The sequence below is a fragment of the Coturnix japonica genome, chromosome Z (genome assembly GCF_001577835.2).
Source record: "Coturnix japonica isolate 7356 chromosome Z, Coturnix japonica 2.1, whole genome shotgun sequence".
In the NCBI taxonomy this organism is placed as follows: Eukaryota; Metazoa; Chordata; class Aves; order Galliformes; family Phasianidae; genus Coturnix; species Coturnix japonica.
The window spans coordinates 58703786-58731291 of NC_029547.1; the positions used below are offsets into that span (position 1 = coordinate 58703786).

Genomic DNA, 27506 nt, shown 5'->3' on the forward strand with positions numbered 1-27506 from the left:
CACATGCTTTTTTTTTTTTTTTTTTTTTGTAAGAGATCTTTGTTTAAACACAAATAGTTTGTATGTGTGTATGTTAATTGTGATCTGCTGTGTCATGATTTCAGGGTGCTCCAGCTGCATTGCAAGCTATGAATGCTGCGCCGTGTGGAAACATGGCTGTTACAAGTGCTTATCCTGCTGAAGGTGGGCTCTGTCCAGGTCAAAGTTCTGTTCTTCGAATCATTGTAGAAAATGCTTACTACCCTGTCACTTTAGACGTGCTGCATCAGGTAATAAGAATTGGTAAAACACATAGAAAAAAATCTGATTCTGTGTTGCCACTATAAATAGTTGTGGGGTTTTGTTTTTTTTAAAGTACCTAGGTATCTTCAGTTTTGCATTACTCAGTTTGAATAAAGACTGCCACTTCCAACATGATTTACTGTAATTTAGTGATCTAGGCTTGAACTGGTTTTACTTTAAAAAAATCCAGCTAAACAGGACTTTTCTAGTTGGCTTTTCATGACTTTTTTCTGTTTTGGTTGGTTGGTTTTGCTTGTTTCTTCTTTGGTTTACAGTTCTTTAACTTAGTTAAAATCATAGCAAGAATTCTGTGGAAGGAATAATAAACTCAAATTGCTGCTTTGAATTTATATATAGTATGGTATAGTTGTTTGGTCAAATATTTTAAACTATCATCAGCTTTTAGAATGTCACTTGCTTTACTCAAGGAGAACTATCGTAGTGGACTATAGCTGTGAAAGACATTACTGTAACTTCTGCTTGTGGTTATCAAGGATTTGTAAATATTTTTCTTCAGGTATTGCAAAGAATTTCATACTTGAAGCTTTTATAAATATCAGTAAATCTTTGCAACAGAAAACATGCCCCTAATATGATTTTCCTGAGTTAATGTGATTTAAAATGATTATCAATATTTTACAAGGAGATGCAGTCTGGACAAGGATGTTTTTGCTGCTTTACTTAGCATCTCAAATGCTTATTATCAACATTTGCTTTTTCCTCTTACCTCTTCATTTTTTTCCCTTTATCTCCCCAGCCAATATGGATTAGTTTGTATGCTACTAGTTGTCACTTAGAAGTCAAAACTTTTGTGATCTAAACTTTTGTTTATACCTTCAGATGTTATTTACTCAGTAGTAAATCACACGGCTTGCATGTCAATTGTTTTAAACTATTAGTGTGCTCAGAATAAACTATCAGTTAACTATCAGTGCATAGCAGTGCACAGTTATCCATGAAACAGCGACTCCTGGATCTAACCTTGTGTGCTTTTTGTTATTGCTGGTGTTCTGTTTTTCTTGTTTTGTTGATATTGACAGACAGTGGAAGAAGAGATTCATATTATATTACTTTGATCTCACTAACATTTACTTCCATGCATCAAAACTGTATTTTTCAGTGTTTGAGTTGGCCAATAACGGTAGGTTAACTATTTTTGCAATAGGTCTTGAAAATTAGGTAACACTTGAAAAGGGAACTCAAATGGAGTTCATAATAAGGGACATTGTCCTATAATTAAAGCAGCACTTTGTGCGTGATACATAGCCATAGTGCTGCAAAGAAACCTATCTGTGTTATTGTGGAAAGTTAATGGAATTGACGTTTCATATATTACGTGCTCTCATTCTGAATGTGTATATGTATATATATATATATATATGTATACAAAATTTCAGCCTTTAAAGACTTTTCTACAGTGTCTGCTTTTGGAGTAAATCAAACACCACTCAATTATAAATTGATACATTTATAAATTAATAAAAGGATGGGGCTCAAGTGAGTGCTTGTCTTCCTTGTTTCCTTCTATGTCTTCCACTTAGGACAGTGGATCTATGTTATTAATTTGTAGACACATTAGCCCTTTAAGAGATATGTTTGATCATCAATTTGCAGAAATTGCTTGAAATTTCCGTATTTCTTTCTTCTCAGATTTTCTGTAAGTTTGGATTTGTCTTGAAGATTGTCACCTTTACAAGAAACAATCAGTTTCAAGCCTTGATTCAATATGCTGAACCAGAGAATGCATATTATGCCAAAATGGTAAGTGTAGTGTACTCAGCTGGTTTGTTTCACATGTAAAATGGCCATTATGCATAACGTTACTGATAGCTTGCTCACTAACTGACTTCCTTTCATTCTAACTGTCTTGTTGCACTAGAATGACTTTGACAACCCTCAATAGTAAGAGAGTGGTACTCTACCATCAAGTGTAAGAATGTGTATAGCACACAGAACTGCTCCAGGATGGCGTGTAGTCATTCAGGAGCAGACTGGTTTCCCCATGGGCTGCAGTCAGCTCCTGCTCCACTCTGGGCTCCTCTCAGCCCCTGCTCCTGCAGGGGTGTTAGTGGTGCTGTGGGCTGTACCTCTATAGGCCACATCCAGAGCTGCACCAGGGGTTTCTTCACAGCTGCACAGGAAGATCTGCTCTTTGCAGTGCCCACAGCCATGGGCTTCTCCTGGGCTGCAGGGAGCAGCTGCTCTGTGCATGGAGTGCATCGTACCCTCCTTCTGCACTGACTTTGAGGCCTGCAGGGCTGATTCTCTTGTGTTTCCTACTCCTCCCTAAACTTAACTATTTGTTTCCAGATTCTGAATGGCCGAAATATCTACAATTCATGCTGCACATTACGCATTGATTTCTCCAAGTTAACAAGCCTTAGGGTGAAGTACAACAATGACAAAAGCAGAGATTTCACTCGCTTTGACCTTCCAACTGCTGAAGGACAGCTATCCCTAGATCCAGCTGTAATGGCTGCCTTTGGTAAGAAGCCCTTATTTTTAGTGATAGATATGCATTATGATCATTATGCTTTTTATATTGCATACTCTTAGGATTTGTATTCTCAGGCTATGTAACAGATTCTTTTAAAAACAAATAAACAAAAGAACATGTTATGTATTATACTGATTGTTAGATTCAGTAAAGTTTGTGTGGAAAGCAGAAAATCCTGTTCTAGATAAATGAGTATCTGAAACCTTGTTCAGATAAATGGTTATCTGAATATATTCAGATGAGCAAATTAAAAGCATTATCAAAATCTGTATCTTTAGGATGGTGTGGAATTGTGTCATTCGTGTAAGGCAATATAATGAGCATTGCATATCAGAAAAGTCAGTGGCAGCCATCCAAAATTGACTGATTCCCTAAAGCTTCTTGAAAGTAAACTTTTTAAAGTATGCTAGCTCTTGTTTGCTGATATTTTAGAATGACTACTTACTTTAAGGAATAAGCCATAAGAAATACACAAATATTACAATTACATTTTGTAGTTGCCTTTTAAAAGAAAATTTTAGTAAGTTCCTGTAGTAAATTTTAGAAGTCACTTCCATTGCATAGAGAAAGCATTATCTGTTTGAAGTGACTTTGGGGAAGCTTTTTTTTTTGGCATAAACACCATGTGCGTGCTTGTTTATTCAACTTTATTATTCACTTATTGTAAGTGTAAATCATCAAAGAGATTACTGTGTTATGCTGCCATACGTGTGTTCAAATAGCACATAGCTGAATGATGTGATAAAAAGATATTGGGAGTCATGTCAGTACTTGTGCTTCCTATTTTATTACAAGTATAAGCAGATGTGATGGAGAACTATCCGAGCCATTCTATAATTCTATGATAAAGCAGGTATCAGAGTAATGCATCTGATTTTACTGTAGATTTGAGGATATCTTAATAGTAAAATTAGAATTTTTGAGATACTGCACTGCAAAAAAGCATATTTTATGAATGTTTTGAAGTTTAAAATCTTCCTTACCCATTGAGCATGGGTGAGATACATGAACAAGTATGCTTTGAAAGCTACCTTCCAAAAAAGCAAATGATTTTACGAATACAACATGCATGAAAGAGTTCCAGATCTACTTTTACATGTATATTTTTGGTATCAGTGTGCAACATGCAGATCGCTTTTGGCAAAATGAAAGCTCTTTATCTCTTCATTAACGTTTCCATTATCATTTTTGGACTGTGAATAAGTTATTCATATCTTTATTGCCAGAACTTGTCAGCATGATGCACACACTGGTGTATTATAAAGAACACAATGACTCGCTTTGGTTTGATGAATGTATTCTGTTGTTTAAATTAAAGGTGCTTTGACACTACAGATAAGAGGAGGTGTGACATTATGCAATACTTATGAGTACTTGATCTACGGTGTCTGTTTCATTTGTTGTTATTGTGATTCAGAACTGATACTTCATAGGGTGTTGTATTATTTGTACTGACAACCATTTGTTAGTGAGCACAGCTGTTTTAGTCAGTGATGGAAGTTTGAGTACTAAAGCACTGCCAGATTTGTAGGTTTCATATGCTCATTATGTGTGTACCAAATTGTTAAACGAAAAAGCCGACAGTCTAGAGTACTAACATATGAAAGAATTCAGAAATCAAGCTTGCATTTAGCACAAGCTTACTTGTTCCCCAAGGTAGTGCTTAACTCTGCTTAGTAGCCTGAAAGCCTGTGAGCCACCTTTGAAGCTAGATCTTTCTACACTGATATTCCAAGTCTGTTAATGCTTGTAACTACAGCTGCTGGTTTTTTGATGTATTTATACATACTGGAAAGGTTCTACTGCTTGAAAAGAAAAATATACTGTAATAGCTACTGGAATTCAGAAGCTCAGACTGGCTTTGGTTGTTTAATTATTTAGCCCATACTTTCTCACAGATATCTAGGAAACAGTGATATCTCATCATTGTAAAACGTTACATGATTTAAACTTACAGAAAGTTTCTAGAATGTATTTTAGTTTTATGAACAAAAATATACTTAGCAAACATTACACCATATATGTCTGAACTTCAATGAATACTAATCTGTGCTGGGCTTTCATTGTCAAACTTGTCTAAATTGCATTTTAGGGAGGGACACTGAGAGACATTTAATATTAGACTTAAAAAGTGAGTAAAAAAATGTAAACACAGAAATGTAGATTTCCATTATAAGGATTTTTTATTTTATTTTTTTTGACTCAAACATTTATAGAAGATGTAATCACAGATGAAAGTGAAAATAGCAGTGCTGGCAGCTGAGTCTCATCCCTGAAGTCTCTTCTGTTTTCCAGAAATGTTAAAGTCTCTGTTTTAATTAGATGTCTTATGTTACTAGGGTCCCAAGATATGATCTTCCAACGATATGCGGGGACTGGTGGATTTGGGCCGGTCACATGCTATCCTCAAAATGCTGGTAATGTTCTATCTTCAATTAAAAAAAAACAAAAACAAAAAAGCAAGCAATCAAAGAACCAAACATGCATGCACCAAACAAACAGACAAAAAAAAACCAAAGCCATCAATGCTTGCATTGCAGTGTATTAGAATAAACCTGGTTTCAAAGCAGTGTGTTTTAAGCGTAGCAGTCAGAACACATCTTGGTCATTCTCATTCTCCTATATAGCACTCTGTAAAATTTCTTGCCGTAATAAAAAACACATGTTGATATAATTTTTAACTTGATAAGTGAAGAATTTCAGTGCTTTGGAAAAGATTACCTGCAAGAGAAGAAATTCTAAGTATCTATTTTTCTGAGAATTAAGTCTTCCTTTATATTCAAAGGTGAAAGGGGAAGTCTCCTCTTTCGTAAGTATAAAACTGAGAAATAAGTAGTCTTCTAAACTTGGCAATCTCTTCCTTTCTAGCACAGGATATACTTTGGTGCTAGCTGATTTCTGTTCATTTCTGGGCTGCAATTAAACTCCCCTTTTTAGTGGATCTGTTGTTGTGGCTAAATATTTCTTTATCAGTAGAGGGAGGTGCATTTTGCTTTATCAATGAGATACTAGGAATACCTTAATAATGTATAAACATTATTTTTTACTGAAGATCAGTTTTTTTGAAGAACCTAGTCTGCTTTTGTTTTCTTTAATGTCTCAAGTGAGGCTATAATCTTTCAATTTCACATCTACCTGGAGTACTTTCTTTTCTTTCAGTCACCACATGTGTGGCATCCGTACAGATGTGTAATCCAGGTGTTCCAGGAAATTCTGTTTTAATGGTCAGCAATCTGAATCCCGAGGTAGGTTTGATCAATAGTACTGATGCAAGTGACCACTTGTACCAGCTGCCAGAATCCTTACTGCAAATTAAATTTAGCTGAAGCTACAAATGAGTAAAGCTCTATGCTGATAATACCAAAATCAGAGAATTACTTATGGAACAGATTATCTTCAAGGAGATCACATGGCATGTGCAGGACAACCAGGAGATCAGTCCCAGCCAGCAAGTTCCACAAGTCCAAGTGCTGAGTCTTGCTCTTTGGCCACAACAACCCCAGGCAATACTACAGGCTTGAGGCAGAGTGGCTGGAAGACTGTGTAGAAGAAACAGACCTGGGGATATTGGTCAGTGCTCAGCTGAACATGAGCCAGCAGTGTGCCCAGGTTGTACATGCAAAATGGCATCCTTGCTTGTGTCAGAAATTATGTTTCCAGCAGGAGCTAGGAACTGATCATCCCTCTGTATTCAATATTAGTGATGCCCACACTGTGAATATTATGTTCAGTCATGGACCTTTCACTGCAAGAAAGATATAGAGGCCCTGGAATGTGTTCAGAAAAGGGAAATGAAGCTGTGAGGGGTCTTTATTTTTGTTCGAGCTAATTTCAATTATTGATGAACCTTAAAAATTTTGTTCAGCAGTGAAAAGCTTTTAAACACAATTTACTTTAGAGAAAATAGTTTAGCAACGTAATTGTGAGTTTGTAATTAGTGAATGGTCTGAGGCTGTACATGCAAAATGTTTGAGGCAGTACACAACATAGGGCTAAACTCATTGATACCTCAGTGATATGACAGTTCTTAAGGTACCATTTTGTCATTAGAATAGCTAAAGAATTTTTCATTTGATACATGAGAAATCAGAGAAACCAGAGGGAAGAGAAATGAAGATAAAAACATGAGAAATGAGTTTTCTTTGAGAACGTTCTTAATCTTTCATCCCAGAGCAGAGGAGGCCTCATGGCAGCTGCAGCTTCTCACAGGGAGCTGTGTCAGGGGAGGTTCAGGGGGTCAGGGAAAGGCTGTGCCCCAGAGGGCAGTGGGCATGGCCCCGAGCTGCTGGAGCTCAAGGAGCATTTGGGCACCTCTCTCACACACAGGGTTTGGGTTTGAGTGGTGCTGTGTGGAGACTGGGCTTGCAAGGAACCCCCAAGGACCACTGGATCCAACACAGTATATTCTATGATTCCAGCATGGCAAGCTTTCTCAGATTGAAAGGGAGGGGCATGTGCGTCCCTTGGTATGACATATCTATACATCCATTTTTTAAGGTCAATAAATATGCATATTCACTTTTCATAGTACCACACAATTGTTTTTATTTCTTGTATGTGTTCACAGTAAGACTGCTGAGAATGACTTGGGTAGTTACTTTTACAGTGGTTTGTTTCAGAGGCTTACCCTTGTTATTCAGAATTTACACACTGATCTACTTACTTAGAAGCAATCAACATCTCTTAATTAATAAGTAAGTTTAGGAAGGCCATAACATAATACTGGGTTTTACTTAACTGCTTATAAACAATTCTACAACAGTGATGTAAAATTCTTTGTTTTACGCCCGTGTTGGATTCACCTAGCCATAAAACTGATGAAATTAAGAGTAATTGTCAAAATGCAAATTATATTCATGTTAACAAAAGTTTAAAAATCTGTTGATCAATTCCTTTAATCTTTAAGTAATTGATGTATTTCATACTTTTTTTTTCTTGCTAATGATTGAATTTCACATTAAGCATAAAAAGAAAGCTATAGATTAGGTCTGTAAGACAAAGCAATTACACTGTGCTTTGTCAGTGTATCTTATCAAGTAATTACAGATTTCTGTTGAGCTTTGTACAAATAATTATTAAAGATGATTCTTTGAGCCACAAGAGACTATGCTTTTTCAGGATAAGGAAATGTGAAGCATAGATCGAACTTATTTTTAGGACTTTGCTGCTTTACTTAATACTAATTATATCTGTGATTATATCTAAAAAGTTACCATTTAGAACTTTATACTGCAATTCATCTTACAACATAAATTTTTAGTGCCCGTTACAGGCAAAACTCTTGTCTCAGCTGGATAAAGTTTGGATTGATTAGAGTGGAAATTCATTTCTTTGATGACTGGGGAACTCGATACACTAGGATTTAATGAAAAACCTCTGAAGAAAAATTACTTATTTCAGGCTTCCTTTTCAAAGCTTTTAATCAGACAAAATTAAAGTATCACTCTGAATGTGCTTCAAGTATAAACAAATAGTGTGCACATTACTAACAGGGGGCCATGGGGACCAAATTTAAAACAGAGCAAATATACATCGCAGCAACAAGTTTTAGTTTTTTTAGGTGGGAACTGCATTTTAGAAAAGACAGAGTTAATGAATGCTCTTTTCTATTTTTAGCATAGATAAAAATTATTTATTAGTGTATGAAATGCTGTCTTAGAAAGCTTGGAAATAACAATTTGAAGTAATTAAGCCACTTAACATATTAATAATTTCTCCAGCATTACAGACTCTGAGTTTTGAGTGATGAAAATGCATGAGCTGAAGTGTTAGCCTGTGTATGTATTTGATATGTGCATAAAAATATGGTTTAATGGTACTAGTGTTCAGAATCTCTCCCATTCTTTTAGTTTACCATGCACTTAAGGTCTATTTTTCTTCATTTGCCTGGCTTTAAAAATAACACACTCATTTTATCATTTAAACAGGCCATCACACCACATGGACTTTTCATCTTATTTGGTAAGATATGTCAAATATACCTTTAGAAACTACAGGGCTAGAGTTCTTTTTATTTAAGTGGCAAGTGGTAGTTAATTAAACTTCAGTTAAATTTCTGGTTTTGTCCAGAAAATGCACAAAAGAATGTGCAGGTTTTAAATGATGGTGTTTTGAGCCAGTAGCTGAAAGACACAGGTACAAAAGGACAGAATTGTTGCAGTTTCAGAAGAATTTCAGAGTGTGTTCTGATTTCTTGACTACAAAGAGTGGCAAAGCAAAGTAAGATGAAAAGGTAAAGGTTGTCTCGGAGGAAATGTGCTACAGAACTGGCGTATTTGTCATTTGCAGGGAAGAATGTTGACACAGTAGTGCTTTAATACTTCTCTGTTGAGAGGACTTTTAACACCTGCACTACTTAACAGATGAACATAGACATGCAATTTTATGACTGACATTCTGCTTATTGGTTTGTTTTTTTCCCTCCTATTTCTGAGCCTCAAAAAATAATATACAAGCTTGAAATATATTCTTCATACTAATGTTCTAATCAAGCTGTTTAATGGGGTGATTGTTCATCGTTAAGCAGATTTTAGTGAAAAGTGACAGACTTGCACATGTGCTTTTTGAAGTAATACTCTGGACACATTTTCTTTCTGAATTTCCACAGGTGCTTTTGGTGATGTGCTTCGTGTGAAGATCATGTTTAAGAATAAAGAAAATGCTTTGGTTCAGATGGCAGATGCAGCCCAGGCTCAAATAGGTACTGATTTTAAAGGCAGTTATGGTCCTAACTATCATGAATATGATGAAGTTCAGTAATTTGCCTTCTGTCAGTGACTATCATAACCAAATTAAATCCATCATTGTGAACTCTTCTATATATGAACTTTTGCTTTCAAATGTTGATATTGATTGGCTTGCTTTGATGTAAACAAATGATTTGCCTATTGTGGTACAAGTCTTAATCTGATAAATGTTTCTATTAAAAAGTTGTACAGTTTTCCTGTAGTTTATCATATTAATAAATCATACACTTTTATAAATCATACACTTTTCATATACCTTACCTTATATCTAGCTGTTTAAGAATAATGCTGTTTTGCATTTCCATTGCGTTAAATTGTAGTGATAGGAAGGGAAAAAACTTAGCCCATTTTGTAGAGATGGAGCTTGCTCTTTAAATTGAGAATGTGAAATCTGTCAGTAAATGGAAGGCAAGAGCAGTATCCAAAGAACCATTTTTAGTTCCCCTCTGACCATCTCTTTTCATGTCCAAATGATATTTCCACTGATTAGCTATCAGCTACTTGAATGGACAGAAGCTTTATGGGAAGTTCATGCGTACAACTCTTTCAAAACATCAGAGTATTCAACTCCCTCGTGAAGGAGAGGAGGACAACGGTCTGACAAAGGACTATAGCAATAGCCCATTACATCGCTTTAAGAAGCCTGGCTCTAGGAACTTCCAGAATATCTTTCCTCCATCTGCAACCTTACATCTCTCCAACATCCCGTGAGTACCAATGTGTATGATCTTCTTGGAAAGATAATGTTTTTTAGGCTTATGTATATATGGGCTGAAAGTTATTACTCTTCATGACAAGTTTTAATAGAGCATATATTTTCTTGAGCAAATGTATTTTTTCACATCTGAAGTTCTGTGTTATAAATTTTCATGGAATATTAAAGATATGCTTTTTGAGAGCTACACTGCATCAGATTTAGGATTAACGTTGTTATGAAATGTTGATACAGTTTTTAATCATTCTAACACTTTTTAAAGAATGGTCTTCACAGCATTCAGGAAGCTTACAAAAAGGGAGTTATTAAGAAAAAGTTATTAAGAAGCATATTCTCTAAAATTGAAGCAACCTTTTTTTCTTTGCTTGAGCATTGTCAACAGTGTGTGACAGCTCAATGTAAATTTGCACAGGCTTTTTGTGTTCTCCAGCTATTGGGGGGAAAGGAAAAGGAAGAAAACAATAGGATTTTGTTCAAATCAGAAAAAAAAAAAAGATGATATAGGATAACTCTGAAAGGATACTTGGAGTAAAATATACTTTCAAAATAGAAGATATGTGAAGTGCATTAACAGTAATTAAAAGACAAAAGTATTTCAGATGCTACCAGTTAATTTTTATGATTTCTGAATTTGTCCAAGGCAGGAATGGGATGAAAAGCAATAGATTGTGTCTGGAATATTTCTGGTAGCACAACGCAGTGCTAAATTGTAGAGTCAAAGCCAAGATGTTTGAGCTGGGCTAGTGTTAGTGGGGGTGTTACTAGATGGTTAAATTTAATTTAGTAGTAAGAACTCGCAGTGTGATACTATTAGACTGTGCGCTATTACAGATTGAGCTGATTTTCATTTGTTTTGTTTTTACGCAGGCCTTCTGTTTCTTTTGATTATCTTAAGAGTCTTTTTGCACGTTCTGGATCTACTGTGAAAGCCTTCAGATTTTTCCAGTAAGTTCTCATGTAAAAATGCTGGAAAGTCGTTCATCCTGAAAGATGGCTAATTGCTTTTTGGAGAAATGCCATTTGTGTATAACACTGTCTATAGGCAAAAGCTTAACAGCTTGTGACAATGCTTATGCTAATTCTAATCTTAAAATTTTTAATCATTAAATGAAAATGTTATGCTAGACTAACTAAATGAAAAATTGTACATTTGTTCAAAGTCAGGTAAGTTTAAGGAAAGTGAATGTAACTCCCGCTTCTTTGGAAAGAATTACAAGACTTGTACAAGTAAAATGTCAAGTAAAAGATTACAATGAATCTGTTCTAGCATTCACTAAGATATCTTGCTATACTGTTTTGACATGATCACATCTGCTAGAATCTCTTATACAGAGGCAATACCTGTGTTTTCCACGGGGTTTTGAGGCATATTTCTAAGTGTTTTTATTGGAAAACAATGTTACGGAAGAATGGCTTGGCTGTAGGTTATCAATCAGCAAAATTGATACAATTCTGTTATTTCCCTGTTTTATGAGGTGCATTACTAAATCTGTTTCTGTCACTGCACCTGTATTTTGTGTAGAAAGAACTTTATACAATGTGGCTAAAAAAATACTTATATCACTCTTTTTGAATTGACTACTACATTGAGAATTTGGTTCAGATTAATAATGTTTTTTGTCATACTTCAGGAAAGATTGCAAAATGGCTCTTATCCAGCTGGGCTCTGTGGAAGAAGCAGTTCACGCTCTCATTGATCTTCACAATTATGACCTAGGAGATAATCATCACCTCCGAGTTTCCTTCTCAAAATACACAATTTGACTTCTGTGAACAGTCCTCTTAAAACTGTTTTGGAGTTTTGTTAATATTATCAAATAGAGACTGAAATTGCTGTGACCAATTCTGCCTCTTAAAAGAAAAAGCTCGTTTATACACACAACAAAGAATTAGGGGATAATCTTTTCTGATTTCAGCTGCCAGTATATGATCAAATCTTACTGTTAATCAGTAAAAAGACTATGTTTCTTTAGAAATAATATTTATCATCGTTTCCTATTTTAACTTTACTTTTGAGAATATATTTTTAATTTTTGTTTTAAATTAGCCTTATGAAATATTTTACAGTGCTTTTTCAATATACCAAACTGAGAATGTTTCTAACAAAATGGTAAATCCACCCTACTTGTATGAAACACTGATTTGAATGTGAAATAGTGCTTGGCTTTCTTGAAGAAACCAAGCACTGATTGCAAATGCCCTCTGAACAGTATTTATGTTACTAGAGTGTGTGTTCACACTTTGGCAAATCTTTACAATAACTTTTTTAAAACATAGATTTTGTGCTGTTCATATGGTATAAATTATTAGAGGAAAGGCAGTGCCTTTTCTTAGTGGAGAAAAAGATGTTTGATGAGTTTCTCCAAGCTATGACATTAGAGTCTTAGCTTGACTTCATCCTGGAATAAAAGTTTGATGTGCTATTTTACTATGAAGTGATATTGTGTAATAGTATTTTGAAGAAAATAAGAGGAGAAAATAGTCCTGATTTCAAAGAGTTTTTTACATTTCTTTAAAGAATAAAATGTTTACAATCTTGTAGAAAATATTCAGGTCTGTGATGGCTTAATGAATTTTTAAGAAGTTATTTTTGGTAAGGTCATCTTTGGGGATGAAAAATTAAACCTCAAGAGTTTTTTGTACCAATGAAGTTACTGAGTACTTACTTAATTTCTTATTATGTGCCTTACTGTGTGCTTATGACACAACAGCTTTGAGTTTTATCTGAAGCATCTTGAAAAGTGTAGTGTGGGCTTTTAAACCCCTCCCCCCGCCCCTTTTTTTTTCCTGGTAAATATTTTCTCAACTGCTACTTTTGTGTTTCCTCTGCTCTGCTCTCCCCTGTCCCCAGTAATATTCTAACTTCTAGTTTCTGATGCTTTAGTATAGAGATAGGGTAGAGGTGCAAATTAAGTTTAAACCATTATACAGTCCTGTAGTCCTCTTTGAATTTACCTGGTTGCAGTTGTCTGATACCTAAATTTGGCTGGAAAAAAAAAAAAAATATATATATATATATATATATATTTATTGGAGTTGGACACAATGATCTCTAGAGGTCCCTTCCAACCCCTACAGTTCTGTGATTCTGTGATATATGTATTCAGAAAATGCCCATTTCTCTTTGGAGAATGAGCTGTGATGCAGTTAGACTTTGTATGGGAAGCAGATATGAATATTACTGAATTTCTGTCATGAAAGAATTCTTCTTTTTTTTTTTTTTTTCTTTTTTCTTTTTAAGGGCTACTCCTTTCAGAATTTACCAAAAACACATCACTTTTTAAAATGTGGCATCATTACATTTGCTTGTTTATACCTATTGCAGAATTTTTTGCCACTCTTTCATTTTTTTTTTTTTTTCATGATTGTTATTAGTTGTAAAATTTCTCCTACCTTTGTAGAACAAAGGGTATAATTCTGGAAATATCTGAGTGTTTTGGAGTAGGCTTCTTCAGACTGTTACTCTAAATTACTTCTGTAAGATCAGTGATATACTCACTTGCCTTACTTTAATATCTGTAACTTGAGTTGAAGCAGCTAATCATACTAAAGAAGGTTCCAGGTCTCTAAAACAGAATGAAGGCATTTGACTGTAAGTAAAATGCTGACTATGTAGGTAGATGTGTAGAATCAGAGCTCCCAGAGCGCCCTATTAGAAAATATCATCTTCATGTTTTTAGCAAAGTTCCATCTTGTAAGAAGCCTTGTTGAGAAAGGTCCTATCTGCACATGAACATGATACCTAATTTGTAATTCATGTCTGTGTTTAAACTTCTTAGCTCTCATGTTGATAACAGTTAAAATAGTTGCTAGGAATGTCCCCCGTTACTCACATAGTGGTTTGTTAATACTGAGACATTATTCATAACATATGATTTATCACTTTTTTTAAAAAAAGAACTACAGTTAAAGAGCAGAGCAATCATCCTAGACCTGAATGTAATTCTAAAGAGGAGAAATGGAGCCTTAATTTGAGAATGAATATTGACACACATTGTATGTGTATTCCATATCACCTTATAAATGTATACAAACATACAAATTACATGCCCTTTTAACTTGTTGATTCTAATGGCACTTAATGCTTAAACAAATGTGAAGGGATGAGAATGTACATCTTTTTCACAAAAAAAAAAAAAAAAAAAGAAATACTCTTGTTATTTTGCCTTAATGTTAGAACTGATGTTAGCTCTGAAGTATTTGCAGTTTGAAATGAGGAGGCCTACAGTTTAAGCTGCCAGATTAGTAATAGATACAGATTTGTAATGTTAGAAAAATCTGGATAGTAGTTATTTCTGTTAGGTTTTTTTTGTTATTTTTTTTCATGACATATTTTTCCTGTATCTCTTTTGTCATTATCTCTGTTTCTTTAACTGAATCATTCTTGTCAGCTTACATGTAAATTTATGTATTTCTCAGCAATGCTGCCTCTTAAAGAGTTGTGCTTTAGAAGTGTAGATGAGCCTCAAAAATAGCTGCACATCTTATTGTTTCTGTAACAGAATGATGGTACTAGATAAGGCTTGCTTATCTCATTCAGTATTCTGCCTTGAATAATTAGAAGCAAAAATGTTACTATTGCACTGTTAGTGAAGGATAAGGACAAAATGAGTGATTCGTAATTGTGCTTGACTCATCAAAACCACTATTGCATCTCAGTTTGGGAATCTCTAAAGAATATGAGCTCAGTACCTCTGAGAAGAGCAGGCTTTATTTAATAGATTCTTATGCTGAGGTAGGTTGAAAATGAAACTCCAAAGGCCTTAATCTCACTTCTCCCTGGGATTAGGGCCAACCACTTGGTCAGAGACATTCCTAATTTCCCACCTAGCAATATGTTGCCTACTTTATTACAGCACAACTCCCTGAAAGATTCTGGCTTCGTCCTCACTATACAGTGGTGTTAAGTTATTAAATGTAGGTTTATAATTTCTTTAATATTAATTATTAATTTCTGTTTAAGTCACTTGTGTAGCATGCTGTAATATGTAACATGGAAAACACCGGCGCTTGAATTGTGATCACAGCTATCAGAAATGGATGAGGGTAGAGTCCTCTTCCTTTGTGTATTTTAAGTCAAAAATGAGCCTTGGGTTACTTCCAACTCCTACTTTTGTTTGATGGCAGCACATTAGTTCGAAGTGTAGTAAGGCATTCTTAACTCAGGAGAGAAACTTGGTGGCTTTTCAGATGACCTGTAATACGTTGACTAGTAGTAAAGGTTCAGCTTCTTTGAATTACTTTAAATGCCTTGGAACACTGGCTGAAAATTTGACTTTTCGTTTGATTTGGTTGCACTGTCTGCTGGTACTACATTTCTATATTTTGTGCTCTTAGATAGACTTATGTCTTTTTTTTGTACTTCAGTTACTCCACGGATCTGAAGAGACTTGCCTATATGACACTTTCTGTGCAGGTGTTGCCACCTGTTTGTGTACAGAAAAAACTGTTTACCCATGCTGAAAAAAAAACCCACAACACAACAGGTGCATCTTCTCCTCCTCAGATTCATTTATTTTGACTTATAACATAAAGAGATTCAGGTATTTTTCTGCTAAGGATGCAGATCTATTTCTTGTGATTGTATACAACTAGCATGTACTGCTGTTCTTCAAATGCTTTCAACTTTTGTCCTGGTCTGTTTTTATCTAAAGCAGATCTATCACACTTAAAGTTTTTACTGTTGTGCTGAAAAGATACTGTTCAGATTACACAGTTTTTCCTTTATATTTAACAGTCTTCTAATGATTTCTTTGCTCTGTACAAGACTTCACCTGCTCTTTTAGAAGAAAATCCTAATGGTTGAAAGTTGTGAATTATTTCATGAAAGAATGGAAATATTCTCAAGCATTTAATATCAGGGCTTGATTGTGTGAGGTGAGTGGGATATAACATAAAGCGGGACCAAAGTTTATGTGCCTTCAGTAGTCCTGTGTGCAGTGTTTTCTCATATCTACTTCTGTTTTGTGTGCAATAAATACTCTGGTTTTTTTCCCTTTTCGCTGGGAGTTGCATATTTATATTGTTTAGAGTGAAAGTTGTCCACTAACTATACAGGCCATCAGTTATAACTTCAGTACAGATTTAATGATAAAATTGTCTTCACTGCTGCAGGTTTGGGTTCATATTTTGGAGCGGCATGCTGCAGAATGCCAGAATCCAAGCATAATCCACATATTTCCAACCTGAATAGTGACAATAGTTTGTGACCCCGACAAGGGAAATGCTTACATAGCTGAAAGTCCTTGACAGATGCTGAAAGCTTTCGCATTAGACTAATGTCATCTCATTGCTGTAAACAGTTTTTCAGTTCCTGGAAGCTGTGTTACTTATGATGAGTGGGAATCTAACCACTTAGTCTATTCTAAGCACTTTCCAGTTTTCCTTGAGCATGTTATCTGCTTTCTGCAAAATTTCAACCTAGAACTGCAGCAGCAGACAAAAAGTTTACTAAGCAATCAGATTCTTGTATCAGAACATCACCTCATTTTCTGACCAAAGACTGGCTATACTGGTTTTAGTGATACATTATGTGAAAAATTTTCTCTCAAGTTCCTCTCTGAAGGGAAAACCCAATGCAAAGTGGCCTTTACTTGCTGTTTGTTGATGAAACACTTAGTCCATAAAGAAAATGAGACTGTAATGTGAAATAGTGCTGTAGGCAAGGGGTTAGTGGACTACTTTTAGTACTGTATCCAAGACGTTCAAAAGCATGGTTAGAAGTTGTTGAAATTCCTTCATTTTGCATTATCTGTTCACAAAAATCCCTTTTCAGATTATAAGAACGTGGTTCCAACACAAGAAAATAATGTAATCTTTTGTAACATCTTTAAAAAAAAGAACAAACAACTGGTAAAAATGGCTTTAGTGGGCAAATGAAATTGTAAAATGGTTTTATATAGAAAAATCAATTGTCTTGTATGATTTAATAAGAAACAGTTTCAACTTTCACTTGTAAAGCAGCTTCTGGCATTGAAGGAAAAAGAATCCATGTTTGCTGATATATAATATGTGCAAAGAAGATGTAATATTAAGAAGAAACCCTATTTTCTAGTTGTGTAGTGCATGGTTAGTTTGAACTTGTTTTGCTGCAATATATTGTTTCATTTAAGTTCACATATATGCTGATTAATTGATACCTATACCTAACTTCCTAACTCTAGTTGTTATAGCATGCCCTTTAATAAATTACATCTGCACTCTGAATTTTTCCTGTGTTCTTGTCTATTGCTTTGCTGTTGTTTTTTTCATCTTGTGCAACTAATAATTTTCCACTTTTTTTTTCTTTTTTTTTTTTTTTTTCTTCAGCAGCCATGGCTGTCTAAGCAAAAGCACATTATATCAAATGTATTTTGGGAGGACTAATATAGTTGAAGTTAAGCAACACCTTAACAGGGTAGGAATCCTCATTTTCAGTAGGATGGAAATAACTCTGAGCTATTTCAGTGGTGGAAGACTGCTTCATTCTATGAGGCAGAGATGAGACCCTTCAAGCCCTGGGGTTTCATCAATGAGAAATGTTTTGTGTTCTCTTTAACATGGCTGCGCTCTTTTGTAGCCATAGGAATCAATTCCGTAACTCTTGCGCACAGATTTCCAAAACTTAAGTACTGGCTGAAAAAGGTGCTCTGCTTTTAGCTTCCTCTGCCTCAACTTTGTGGTTGCTTCTCTTCCACACTGCCTGCTTGTCCTTCTGTGTGCTACACAACAGTAATTTAGATCTAGAATTGATGGTAAACAGGCAGGAGTCTAAGCGACTAAATACAAGCATTGAAGTGACGAAAAAAAACGTAGTGCCACTTTGCTGAGCCAATCTGCAAATGTTTCATTGTCTGTTACTGAGTCCAAGGTTTAGCAGGTCTTGAAGAATCAGAAGTATCATAGGTATACTTAATGTGAGGCTGAGTCTCACAGGTAGGAATCCAGAGCACTGAACAAAGCTAGTGTAAATTATGCCATTATTGATCTCTAAACAAAGGTGGCTTTGCGAAGAGAAAAACTGAATTCAGTTTAGAGGGGATTGCAGCTTTGAGCAAAATGCTTACACTGTGAAGGCTTTGTGTGTTCTTCCCAGCGTGACGCTTCGTTTTTGCCCTTGGTGCTAACTTTTGGCTAAAATCTGGCTTAACTTCTTTGGCCAGGTCTGCATGAAGCACACTAAGATAGTCCTCCTCTTCCCTCCTTTTCAAATCAAAAGGTAATTCCCATCTCAAATTCATACCTGCTCGCAAGTATTTGCTTTTCCCTGGACAGTTAATATGTCTAAATAGATACTGTGTCTACCTTTGAAAGTCCTTTCTGATGTTCAAGAGTCGATCCAAACTTTCTCTGCAAAGTTTCATCTGCCTGACAAGCAGCGTTTGATCTAGTACTCCTTCCAAGAACTCAGACTTTTTGGACTCAAGAACAAGGTGATGCTGGAATGCACATAAACTCAAGTCTTCCTTGGTTATGCAGCATATGCAAGGCTCTGTCTTCTCAGACTACATAATGGATACTTTCCATGCCTGGAAAACGCAGAGCTAAGCTCCCAGGAAAATCAGCTACCTCAAGGTTCTAGTTGAAGTAGTGCCTTCCCAGACAGACCAACAGAGAGATTCCAAAATACATCTTTATTGAGGTTAGTGTTTCAGTTTCAAGCTCATGATCATTCCTGCTGCTTAAGCTATGTCAGCTGAACAGTGTAATGCCTCCAGGTGCAGTATGTTTCACTTACAACCAGTAGGTGTTTATATGACAGAATTCTGACTTTTAATGCAAGTGTTAAAATGATTTGATTGAAAAGACAACACAACATCTTCTGTAGGACTTGGCATTATATATACTCTGTAAAATATTATTTCAGCTGCAGTTTAACAGATTCTCATGTGCATGCACATTACCTGTATGCTGAGGAATCTACAGTGGATTATAATGAGAGTTCTCTTTATTTCTTTGTTTTTATCTCCAAAGCACAGCTTTGTCTAAAAGCCATGCTACTCTAATGCTGGGAAGCTTCAGAGGAAAACTGGCTGAAGGCTGTGGGATAATGCTTGCAGCTCTGTGATGGGATGCAGTTTCTGTTTCTATCCTGTGTGCTACCTACTTCTCAAATGATGCATTTTGCTAATTCTGCTTGGTAAGTAAATGTCACCACTTAAAATTCTGATCTTGCAAGAAGAATGACTTTTAAAGTTATTTCAAAAGGAAGAGAAATCAGGGTAGTTCTTCTGTTCACTGCTGTGAATTCCGTGGAAGGCCTGGGCAGCACTGCCTGCAGCTCTTGGTCACTGCAGTGTGGATGGGTATTGAAGTGGAGGGTTGTGGGATCTTTTCAGATTGGAAACTTTTGGTTAAGTAAGGAGAAAGGACAGAAATCAGTGGGTTTAGCTCTTAGCAAAGAACACCAGAATGTCACTGGCTGTTTTTTCATCTCTTCTAACCTGTTCTTTCCCTCTACACCTGTTCCCAGTTCTCTCCCATGTTCAAGTAGCCCAACAGCAAGATGATGTTCTGCAGCTCAGATATAAACTGTTCATGAGAATGTCATTTCTATCTATGCAGAATTTAACAAATCTGATCAACAAATTTGGAAATACCTTGTAAATCATGTATCTATGATTCCTCATTTACAAATCTGTGAAAGGAGTTTTTCTATTCAGCAGCACACTGAGTTTTCAGAAGGGCTTTGGTAGCTGAGTATTCTATCACATATATTGATTGTAAGTTGTTCCTACAGTTTTCTTAATTTGCAAATTGCTGCTTTGTGTGTTTTCCTTTTTATGTGCTTATGCTGACTGGATAGCTTCAGGTTCTTTCTTGCTGAGGCACTAATTACCTTGTCAAGAGTATAAACAGTCTTAATGTTCACATTTTCCCCTTAGGTGTTTCAGTAAGTTTCAGAAGCCTTCATAGATGCACTTCATTGGTCTAATCGCAGTTTTAACCAGGTTGAAAATCAGTTTTAAGTTCATCGATTATAGACTCATAGAATCGTTGAAGCTCAAAGGACCAAAAAGATCATCCAGCCCAACCATCTGCCTGTATCTGTGACTTCAGTAAGTGTCTTGTCAGCAAGAAGTAAGGGGTTGTGCCATTCAAGGTCTTATGTTTAAGCTTCTTACAGGACAGGAGCTTTTGATATTAATTCAACCACAGCAACATAAATATTAATACACAGCACCATGCTGTGTGATGTGATGCTAAGAATTTTTATGTATAATTTTTTTATTTTTTTTATTTTTTTGAGGAAGCTTTTCTACTACTGCCTATCTTTATCTTCAGCTGTTACATAAGCTGCTTGTTATTCTGTGGGGCTTATATTCTCCTGCCTTTATTTTATGGAAAGAGTGGACTTCTTAGATAGGAAAATTTTAGTCAAATTCCTTGAAAAATATTTTCACCATCACTGTGAACACCCATCATACAGAAAATAAAAAGATAAGCACTGAATTATTTCTGAAAGGTCTGACAGAACGATCAGATGTTAGCAGTAACATCCTGTCTTGCCTGGGATATCGTAGTTGCCTATTGTCTCACATAATCTAGCAGGAAAATCGCTGATAATTTTGCAGACCAATTGCACAGCTGAAGGTTCTGAACACGTGTTGATAAATTCTGCTGAGTAATCTTGAATTTTATCCCTTCTACTGCCCAGGATCCAGTGTAAAGAATGACACTCTTATCCTTAAATATACATCCCTGTTCATTTAACCAGTAATGGGATCATGTCATCAGCCTAACTACATAATACTCTCTGCTTATGACATGGGAGACTGGGAGGAAGTCACTTACCTGGATCTAAATAATATGTTAACAAACACTGGTTAATCCTGAAACAGTTTTAAGTTGGGATATTTGATTTATATTACTCCATAAAAATCATAGGATTGGTTTGGGTTGGAAGGGAAGTTTAAGATCATCTGGTTCCAGTCTCCCTTCTACCTTGCTCTAGACCCAGAAGGATGAAATACCTGTATTTCAAAAGAACTAAGTAATTAAGGTAATTATAATTAGACAGTGAGATGGTATATTGCGTAGCAGAAAAAAATACTTGGTCTAGCGGGGGACTAAATAGGAAGTTATCATTTAGTTACCACAGACTTGCATTGCTTGAATCTCAAGTTCTTCTGATGTACTTGAAGATCCTCAAGAAGGCTAGTGAGTATTAAGTGGGAGTACCTCCCACTTAATAACAGGGCTGTGTAGTAACTGTATGTTACCCACAACAAATCAATTTAATTGCAAGACCAAAAAAGTAGCCTAGGAACAGCAGTTGCTGATGTATCAGATGTTTACTAACTACTTTGGCCAGGTTAAATGTGGTGGAATCTTCAGGAATGTAAGTCATCCGTGCGTTCCCCAGGAAGATTACCAAGTTTTAAACGTGTAGTTTAAGATTTTGATTCCCAGTATTAAATGTTTATTACAGGTCAATGTGTTCACTTAATGCATAACTGTACTTGGTATAAGTGAGAGCTGAATTACTTTGGGATTAATACATACGTATATATATATTGTAGTTCTGAATAAAATTTGTGCTCTAAAGCATGAATTCCTAAGATCTGTAAGAATTCCTACCTTGAGATAAGCTCTAATGGATAAATATAATTCAGGGACTATTAGAAAAGCACAGTTAATAAGCATTATACTTTACCTATGTGGAAAATTACAGCAAAGTGGTCAGACTGTCATTAAGGGTCATGTTTTCCATACAAAAAGTTAAAAAATAGAACTAAAAAGGCAGACTAGTTTGTTTCGAACTATGATGTCCAAGCTGTAGTTATTTTAATTTGGGCATAAGACATAATGCCACTATGTGATTCTGCGCTTCCAATGTGCAGATATCTTGAGTGTCTTCCTGCCAGTAATGCTGTTCCCCCTTGTCCTGTCGCCATCAGAGCATGGGAAGTCGGTCAGCACACACACTAGAAATGCCGGCTGTGCTGTTGACCCTCAGGCTTTTACTAGACTCTCTGCTGTGCTGTCCCAGCACGGGCGCGGTGTGAAGGCCTGAGGGAGGCCATCCTTGCTCCCCAAGGATGATGTCAGCACCAGGCCACTGTGTGCCGCACCCTCAGCCCCATGAGGTGGTGACCGTGATGTCACGGTGGTGGCAGGGAGCGGCCATTGTGACCCACAGGGCCAGGAGCAGAGCTAAGGCTGCTGGGCTGGGGTTCAGTGCGACCTGGTGTGGTGTGGAGAGAGCACTGACTCTCTTGTTTCTCGCCAACGATGCCGAAAGTGTTCAAAGGGAAGAAGGAGGCCCCCAACTCTGGGGAGCCAGGTGAGAGCACCATATCCCTGCACACAGCTCCCCACTGCTGGGCTGCTGGGGGTCTGCCTGTAGCTGGGAGGGGAGGAAGGGGTGAGCAGGGGCTCCCCAGTGCCGCGGGCAGGCAGGGCCCCTCTGCTTGGGCCCAGCCAAGCTGTGGCTGCCCACTGGGACCACTGGGCTTGCAATGCCCCCTTCCCCTCCAGCCCTGCCCCTCAGCAGGCACAGCAGGCCCTGCCAGGTACTCACCGCTGCTCACGGTTGCTCTCTCCTTCCTCTGCAGTGTGCGTGCTGTGCCGCAGGACACAGGTCAACCCAGACATCTGTGGGGAGACATTTACCAGTGGTGGGCTCTGTGCCCACCAGTTCTGCTTGGTGAGTTCCCTCAAGGCCTAGGGCTCCTGCCAGGGATGCTTCCTTCCTTCCTGGCCTCACGAGATCACACTTTTTTCTCTCCTACAGTTCTTTGCCGATGGCCTCTTGGAATGGAGAACCCCAATGGGAGGCATTTTGGGCTTCTCCCTTCATGCAGTCCAGCGCGCAGTCCAGCTGGCGGACAAGAAGGTGAGGACCTGAACTGAACAGGGAGCTTGGTGCTGGCAGAGGCTCGCACTGGCTTTGTCTGGACCCAGAGAAAGCAATTGCAGCCCTTCTAACCGGCTCCGGGACAAAGTCCCACCACAGCAGACAAGCCTCTGTGGTGGGACTCTGTGCCCTGCCCAGAGAAGTGGAGTCAGCCATGGAGGCCCCGAGCCCTCCACTGATGGGGACTGGTCTGCTCTTTCCAGTACTGCTTTGTCTGTGATGAGAGGGGAGCCACCATCAGCTGCGCTGAGACCAGCTGTGAGCGCAGCTTCCATCTCCCCTGCGCAGAGGATGGGGAGTGCGTCACCCAATATTTTGGGCAGCACAGGTAAGGGCTGGCAGCAGCATCCAAGTTGCCGTCCCTCCCTGTTCCTCCCAAGGAGGAACCCGCAGCAACACCTCCCAGCATCCTGCCCGAGCCAGAGCCAGAGTCCAGGCCTGGAGCTCTTTCCTGGTCCTCTGCGCTCCTCACAGCACTTCTCACTTTGCCCATCCCTTTCTGTCCTCCTGCCCAGGTCCTTCTGCTGGGAGCATCGCCCTGGACAGGCAGCAGAGGCAGCTCCATCTCACAACAACATCTGCGTCATCTGCCTGGAGCCTGTGGGGGACAGCACGTCCTACCACACCATGATGTGCCCGGATTGCAAACAGGCCTGGTTCCACCGGGGCTGCATCAGGGTAGGAGCTCTATCCTCGCCCTTTGAGCACAGCCGGTGCTCAGCAGTACCCAGCCCTGCTCATGCTCACACTGCTTGTGCTTCTCCTGCAGAAACATGCCTTGCACGCTGCCACCATGCGTTTTTTCTGCCCTGTCTGTGGAGGAAGAGCACAATTCCGGTCCAAAATGACCATGCTGGGGATCCAAATCCCAGTCAGGTTGGTGTCCTTCTGCCCAGCTCTGCAGACACTCGGGCACAGGAGCTGTGCCAGACCCGGCAGGCCAAGACCCTTACCATCCTGCGAGCATTGGTCTCAGCTTCATGGAAAAGCTGGGAATGAGCTCAAGGTGGATGAGCAGGGATGCCCCAGATCTGCCTCACACCTGCGGGACTCATCACATTCCCCCTGTTCTCTGGCAGACGACCATCTTGGTGGGACGATGAGGAGTACCAGTTGCTGCGAGAGAGGCACAGGTGGTGTGATGCCCGCATGTGCATCTACATCGGAGGCAGGGAGAGGGCACAGGAAGCAGGGTGAGTGACCTCCACAGTCCTCTGGGGCTCTGCATGGGATCTCAGCCTCACCACAGGCTGGGGGAGCAAGGACTGAGCACCAGAGCCGTGCCGGGCACTCCCTGGCTCAGAGCACTTGGTCTTCACAGCCACAACCCGTTGCTTCCACAGGCCATGGCAGCTGCTCCTCTGCAGCTCCTGTGGATCAGAAGGCACACACCGCTACTGCACCTTCTGGGCCACCAATGGCAACAGCTGGGAGTGCAACACCTGCGCTGGTGCGGGCACTGGTAAGAGGCAAAGAGCTGCATGCCGTGGGGCCGGGGCCAGGCAAGGCCTGGCAGCGGGTGCTCGGGGTGGCCTTGCCCTTGCCATGAGAGATGGCAGCCTGTTCTGCCCTGGGGCTGCATGTTCATCCTGCTAACCTTCCTGTCTCTCCTTACAGCATCCCACCTCAACTCTGACCTTGCCAGCCCCAGCGCTCCCAGCCAGATGGTACTGGGGCCATCCCACAGCACCTCGGGACCTGAAAACATCAGCTCTGGTCCTACCAGCCAGGCAGCAACTGGCCCATCCTGCACCTCCCATCTGCCTGAGCCCACTGTCCAGCCCGATGTGCCTGCAGCAGAGCAGGGGACAACCTGCCCAAGTTTATCTGCGGGGCAGGACACCACTCAGCAGTTCCAAGGACGTAGGAGGAGGAGACGGGCACGAGCTGCAGGTGCTGAGACCTGCTCCAGGAGCCCCACCAGACAGAGAACAGCGCGGTCCTCCAGAAGCTCCCCAGCAGCTGCACGCACAAAGCGTCCCAGGCAGCGGGGGACCGGCCGCACAAGGAGCCGTTACCCATTGCAAGGCCGTGCCTCGGGCTCCCAGAGTCAGCCCCAAAGACAGCGTGGACGGAGCCGTACGAGAGCCCGAGGTGCTCAGAGCAGGTCCCGCTCCTCGGCCACACCAGCGGCATTGAGGTCCTCGAGGGCTTCCCCACTGCCTGCACGCCGGAGACAATCCAGGCAGCGAGGGCGAGCCCACACTCGAAGACGACCCCCAGTGGGACGTCGGGCTTCATCTTCCCGCAGCCGGCCCCGAGGAGTCCGTGGCAGCCGGAACAGGCAGCGGAGAACGACCCGGGCACAAAGCCGCTCCCGGGTCCAACAACATCCCCACAGCCAGTCCCAAAGACGGCGCAGAAGCGGCCGTGTCCCATCCCAACGTGGCTGTGGTTCCAAGCGGCCAAGAAAGTAAACCTTGAAGACAGTCCACTAGAGCTAACTTCATCCTTCAGTGGACCAGCCCGGGCACAAAGACACTCCCGGGTTCAACATCAGAGTAGACATCCCCACAACCAGTCCCAAAGGCAGCGCAGAAACAACCGTGTCCCATCCCTGCGCAATTTTTGTGATTCCAACATAAAAAAATAAACCCTTAATATACACCCTACATCTTGGCTTCATTCTTCTCTGCTTTGTCCTGTGGTGGGGAGTGTTATCAGCCGAGACTACGGGGTTGCCAGCGCCTTCACAGATGTTTGCTAAGCAGTTATCTTTAGGTCCATCTGCGTCTGTGACGGGGGTCAGCAAGCCCGCAGGTCCAGTGGCCTGAAGAAAAAGGGGTGGTGACGGAGGTGCCTCGATGGTTTAGGGGCCAGTTCAGGCCATTTCTGTGACCAAAAGAGAAAGGAGACCCACAGACCCACCCCCTGGGGAAGGGGAAAGGGGAAAAGGAGGGAGGGGTAGGGAGGTGGGAGATGGGCCTGAAAACAAAACAATGTCAGCAATCTGAGGAGGAAAGTCAGTTTCCTAAATATGATATTGGAATGCAAGGTAACACAATGTAACACTTGGTGTAACCCTTGACTGCCAAGATTGGCTGCTTCAGAGCCACCCTGGCCAGAACAGCAGTGACTGATTGCAAGGTACAGGCAGCGGGGTTTTGGTCCGTTCCTTTACTGGGGGAACCCCACGCCAACAGGGCAACCCGACAGCTCTTGTGAGAGCGGCTGATGTGGGTCAGCATTGCCGGGACAATGGAACTGCATCCACACCCCTTGCCTTAGGAAATCTTACAGGAGGTCCTCAATACACAGCTGCCCACCAGGGGCAGAGAGGAGAAGGCAGCATGTGTGCAGCACCCACAGCATGCTGCAGCAGCAGGAGTGGTACCTTGCGCATCAGGGCGCAGAAGCGCTGTCCCTCCCCGCTCCGGAGACCGGCTGACCAACCTGCAGATTTTTTTCCAGGCTGTGTCACCTGGGAAGAACATAGGAACATTGTCTACATATGTAGAGATAGGATCAGGAAAGACAAGGCTTTTTTGTACTCAAGGCTGGTGAGGCTGCTTCTCAAGTACTGTGTCCAGTTTTGGGTCCCTAAGTGCAAGAAAGACATCGAGGCCTTGGAACATGTTCAAAGAAGAGCAACAAAGCTGGTGAGGTGTCTGGAGCACAGGCCATGTGAGGAGAGACTGAAGGAGCTGGGAATGTTCAGCCTGGAGAAGAGGAGGCTCAGGGGAGACCTTATTGCTCTCTATAACTTCCTGAGGGGAGGCTGTAGTGAGCTGGAGGTCAGCATCTTCTCTTGTGTCACTAGTAACAGGACTAGGGGGAATGGTAGGAAATGTTACTTCTCAAGAAGGGTGGTCAGGCACTGGAATTTACTGCTCATGAAGGTAGTAGAGCAGCCGACCCTGGCGGTGTTCAAGGAACGATTGGATATAATGTCGAGGGACATGGTTTAGTGGGAGCTAAACAGGTGATAGGTGAATGGTTGGACAGGGTGATCATTGTGGCCTCCCAAGACTTAAACACAACAGGGAATGGCTGTTTGCAAGAGCGGACAGTGATAGGACAAGGGGGAATGGTTTTAAACTGTGACAGGGTGATCATTGTGGCCTCCCAAGACTTAAACACAACAGGGAATGGCTGTTTGCAAGAGCGGACAGTGATAGGACAAGGGGGAATGGTTTTAAACTGTGACAGGAGGGGTTTAGGTTAGATATTAGGAGGAAGTTTTTCACTCAGAGGGTGTGATGCACTGGAACAGGCTGCTCAAGGAAGTTGTTGGATACCCCATCCCTGGAGGCATTCAAGGCCAGGCTGGATGTGGCTCTGGGCAGCCTGGTCTGGTGGTTGGAAAGCCTTCACAGAGCAGGGGGATTGAAACTGGATGAGCATTGTGGTCATTTTCAGCCCAGGCCATTCTGTAATTCTGTGATTCTGTAAAAGCTGTCAAATGTTCATGTTTTTGTCATTTGACAA

At 39.9% G+C, this 27506-nt stretch overlaps 2 protein-coding genes across 6 annotated transcripts in view; both read left to right on the forward strand.

The window, feature by feature from the left end:
- Nucleotides 1–16240, forward strand: part of PTBP3 (polypyrimidine tract binding protein 3) — a 48038-nt gene extending 31798 nt beyond the window's left edge. For all 4 annotated transcript variants that reach the window (XM_015849860.2, XM_015849859.2, XM_015849858.2 and 1 more), the window contains 10 exons: nucleotides 105–269; nucleotides 1933–2043; nucleotides 2593–2767; nucleotides 5119–5196; nucleotides 5939–6024; nucleotides 8707–8740; nucleotides 9387–9479; nucleotides 10016–10232; nucleotides 11108–11185; nucleotides 11872–16240. In XM_015849860.2, the coding sequence (XP_015705346.1) occupies nucleotides 105–269; nucleotides 1933–2043; nucleotides 2593–2767; nucleotides 5119–5196; nucleotides 5939–6024; nucleotides 8707–8740; nucleotides 9387–9479; nucleotides 10016–10232; nucleotides 11108–11185; nucleotides 11872–12004 (1170 nt within the window). In that variant the 3' untranslated portion in view covers nucleotides 12005–16240. The remainder of the gene's footprint in view (nucleotides 1–104; nucleotides 270–1932; nucleotides 2044–2592; nucleotides 2768–5118; nucleotides 5197–5938; nucleotides 6025–8706; nucleotides 8741–9386; nucleotides 9480–10015; nucleotides 10233–11107; nucleotides 11186–11871) is intronic.
- A 1277-nt stretch (nucleotides 16241–17517) lies between these two features.
- On the forward strand, nucleotides 17518–25690 carry LOC107306577 (PHD finger protein 7-like). 2 transcript variants are annotated; one of them, XM_015849856.2, is made up of 10 exons: nucleotides 17518–19358; nucleotides 20104–20277; nucleotides 22777–22868; nucleotides 22956–23057; nucleotides 23282–23406; nucleotides 23594–23756; nucleotides 23848–23954; nucleotides 24158–24271; nucleotides 24422–24540; nucleotides 24696–25690. In XM_015849856.2, coding segments are annotated over exons 2-10 (1623 nt in total). In that variant the 5' UTR covers nucleotides 17518–19358; nucleotides 20104–20276; the 3' UTR covers nucleotides 25496–25690. The 2 variants fall into 2 exon arrangements, with proteins under 2 accessions (XP_015705342.1, XP_015705341.1); XM_015849855.2 differs by lacking the exons at nucleotides 17518–19358; nucleotides 20104–20277 and adding an exon at nucleotides 20284–22505.
- The last annotated feature ends 1816 nt before the right edge of the window (nucleotides 25691–27506 follow it).

Excerpts from the sequence above, each read along its gene's own strand:
- LOC107306577 (XM_015849855.2), top strand. The coding sequence starts at position 22,454 with ATGCCGAAAGTGTTCAAAGGGAAGAAGGAGGCCCCCAACTCTGGGGAG. Across the intron at positions 22,506-22,776 it reads CCCCAACTCTGGGGAGCCAG|TGTGCGTGCTGTGCCGCAGG; the intron begins GTGAGAGCACCA and ends CTTCCTCTGCAG. Across the intron at positions 23,407-23,593 it reads CAATATTTTGGGCAGCACAG|GTCCTTCTGCTGGGAGCATC; the intron begins GTAAGGGCTGGC and ends CCTCCTGCCCAG.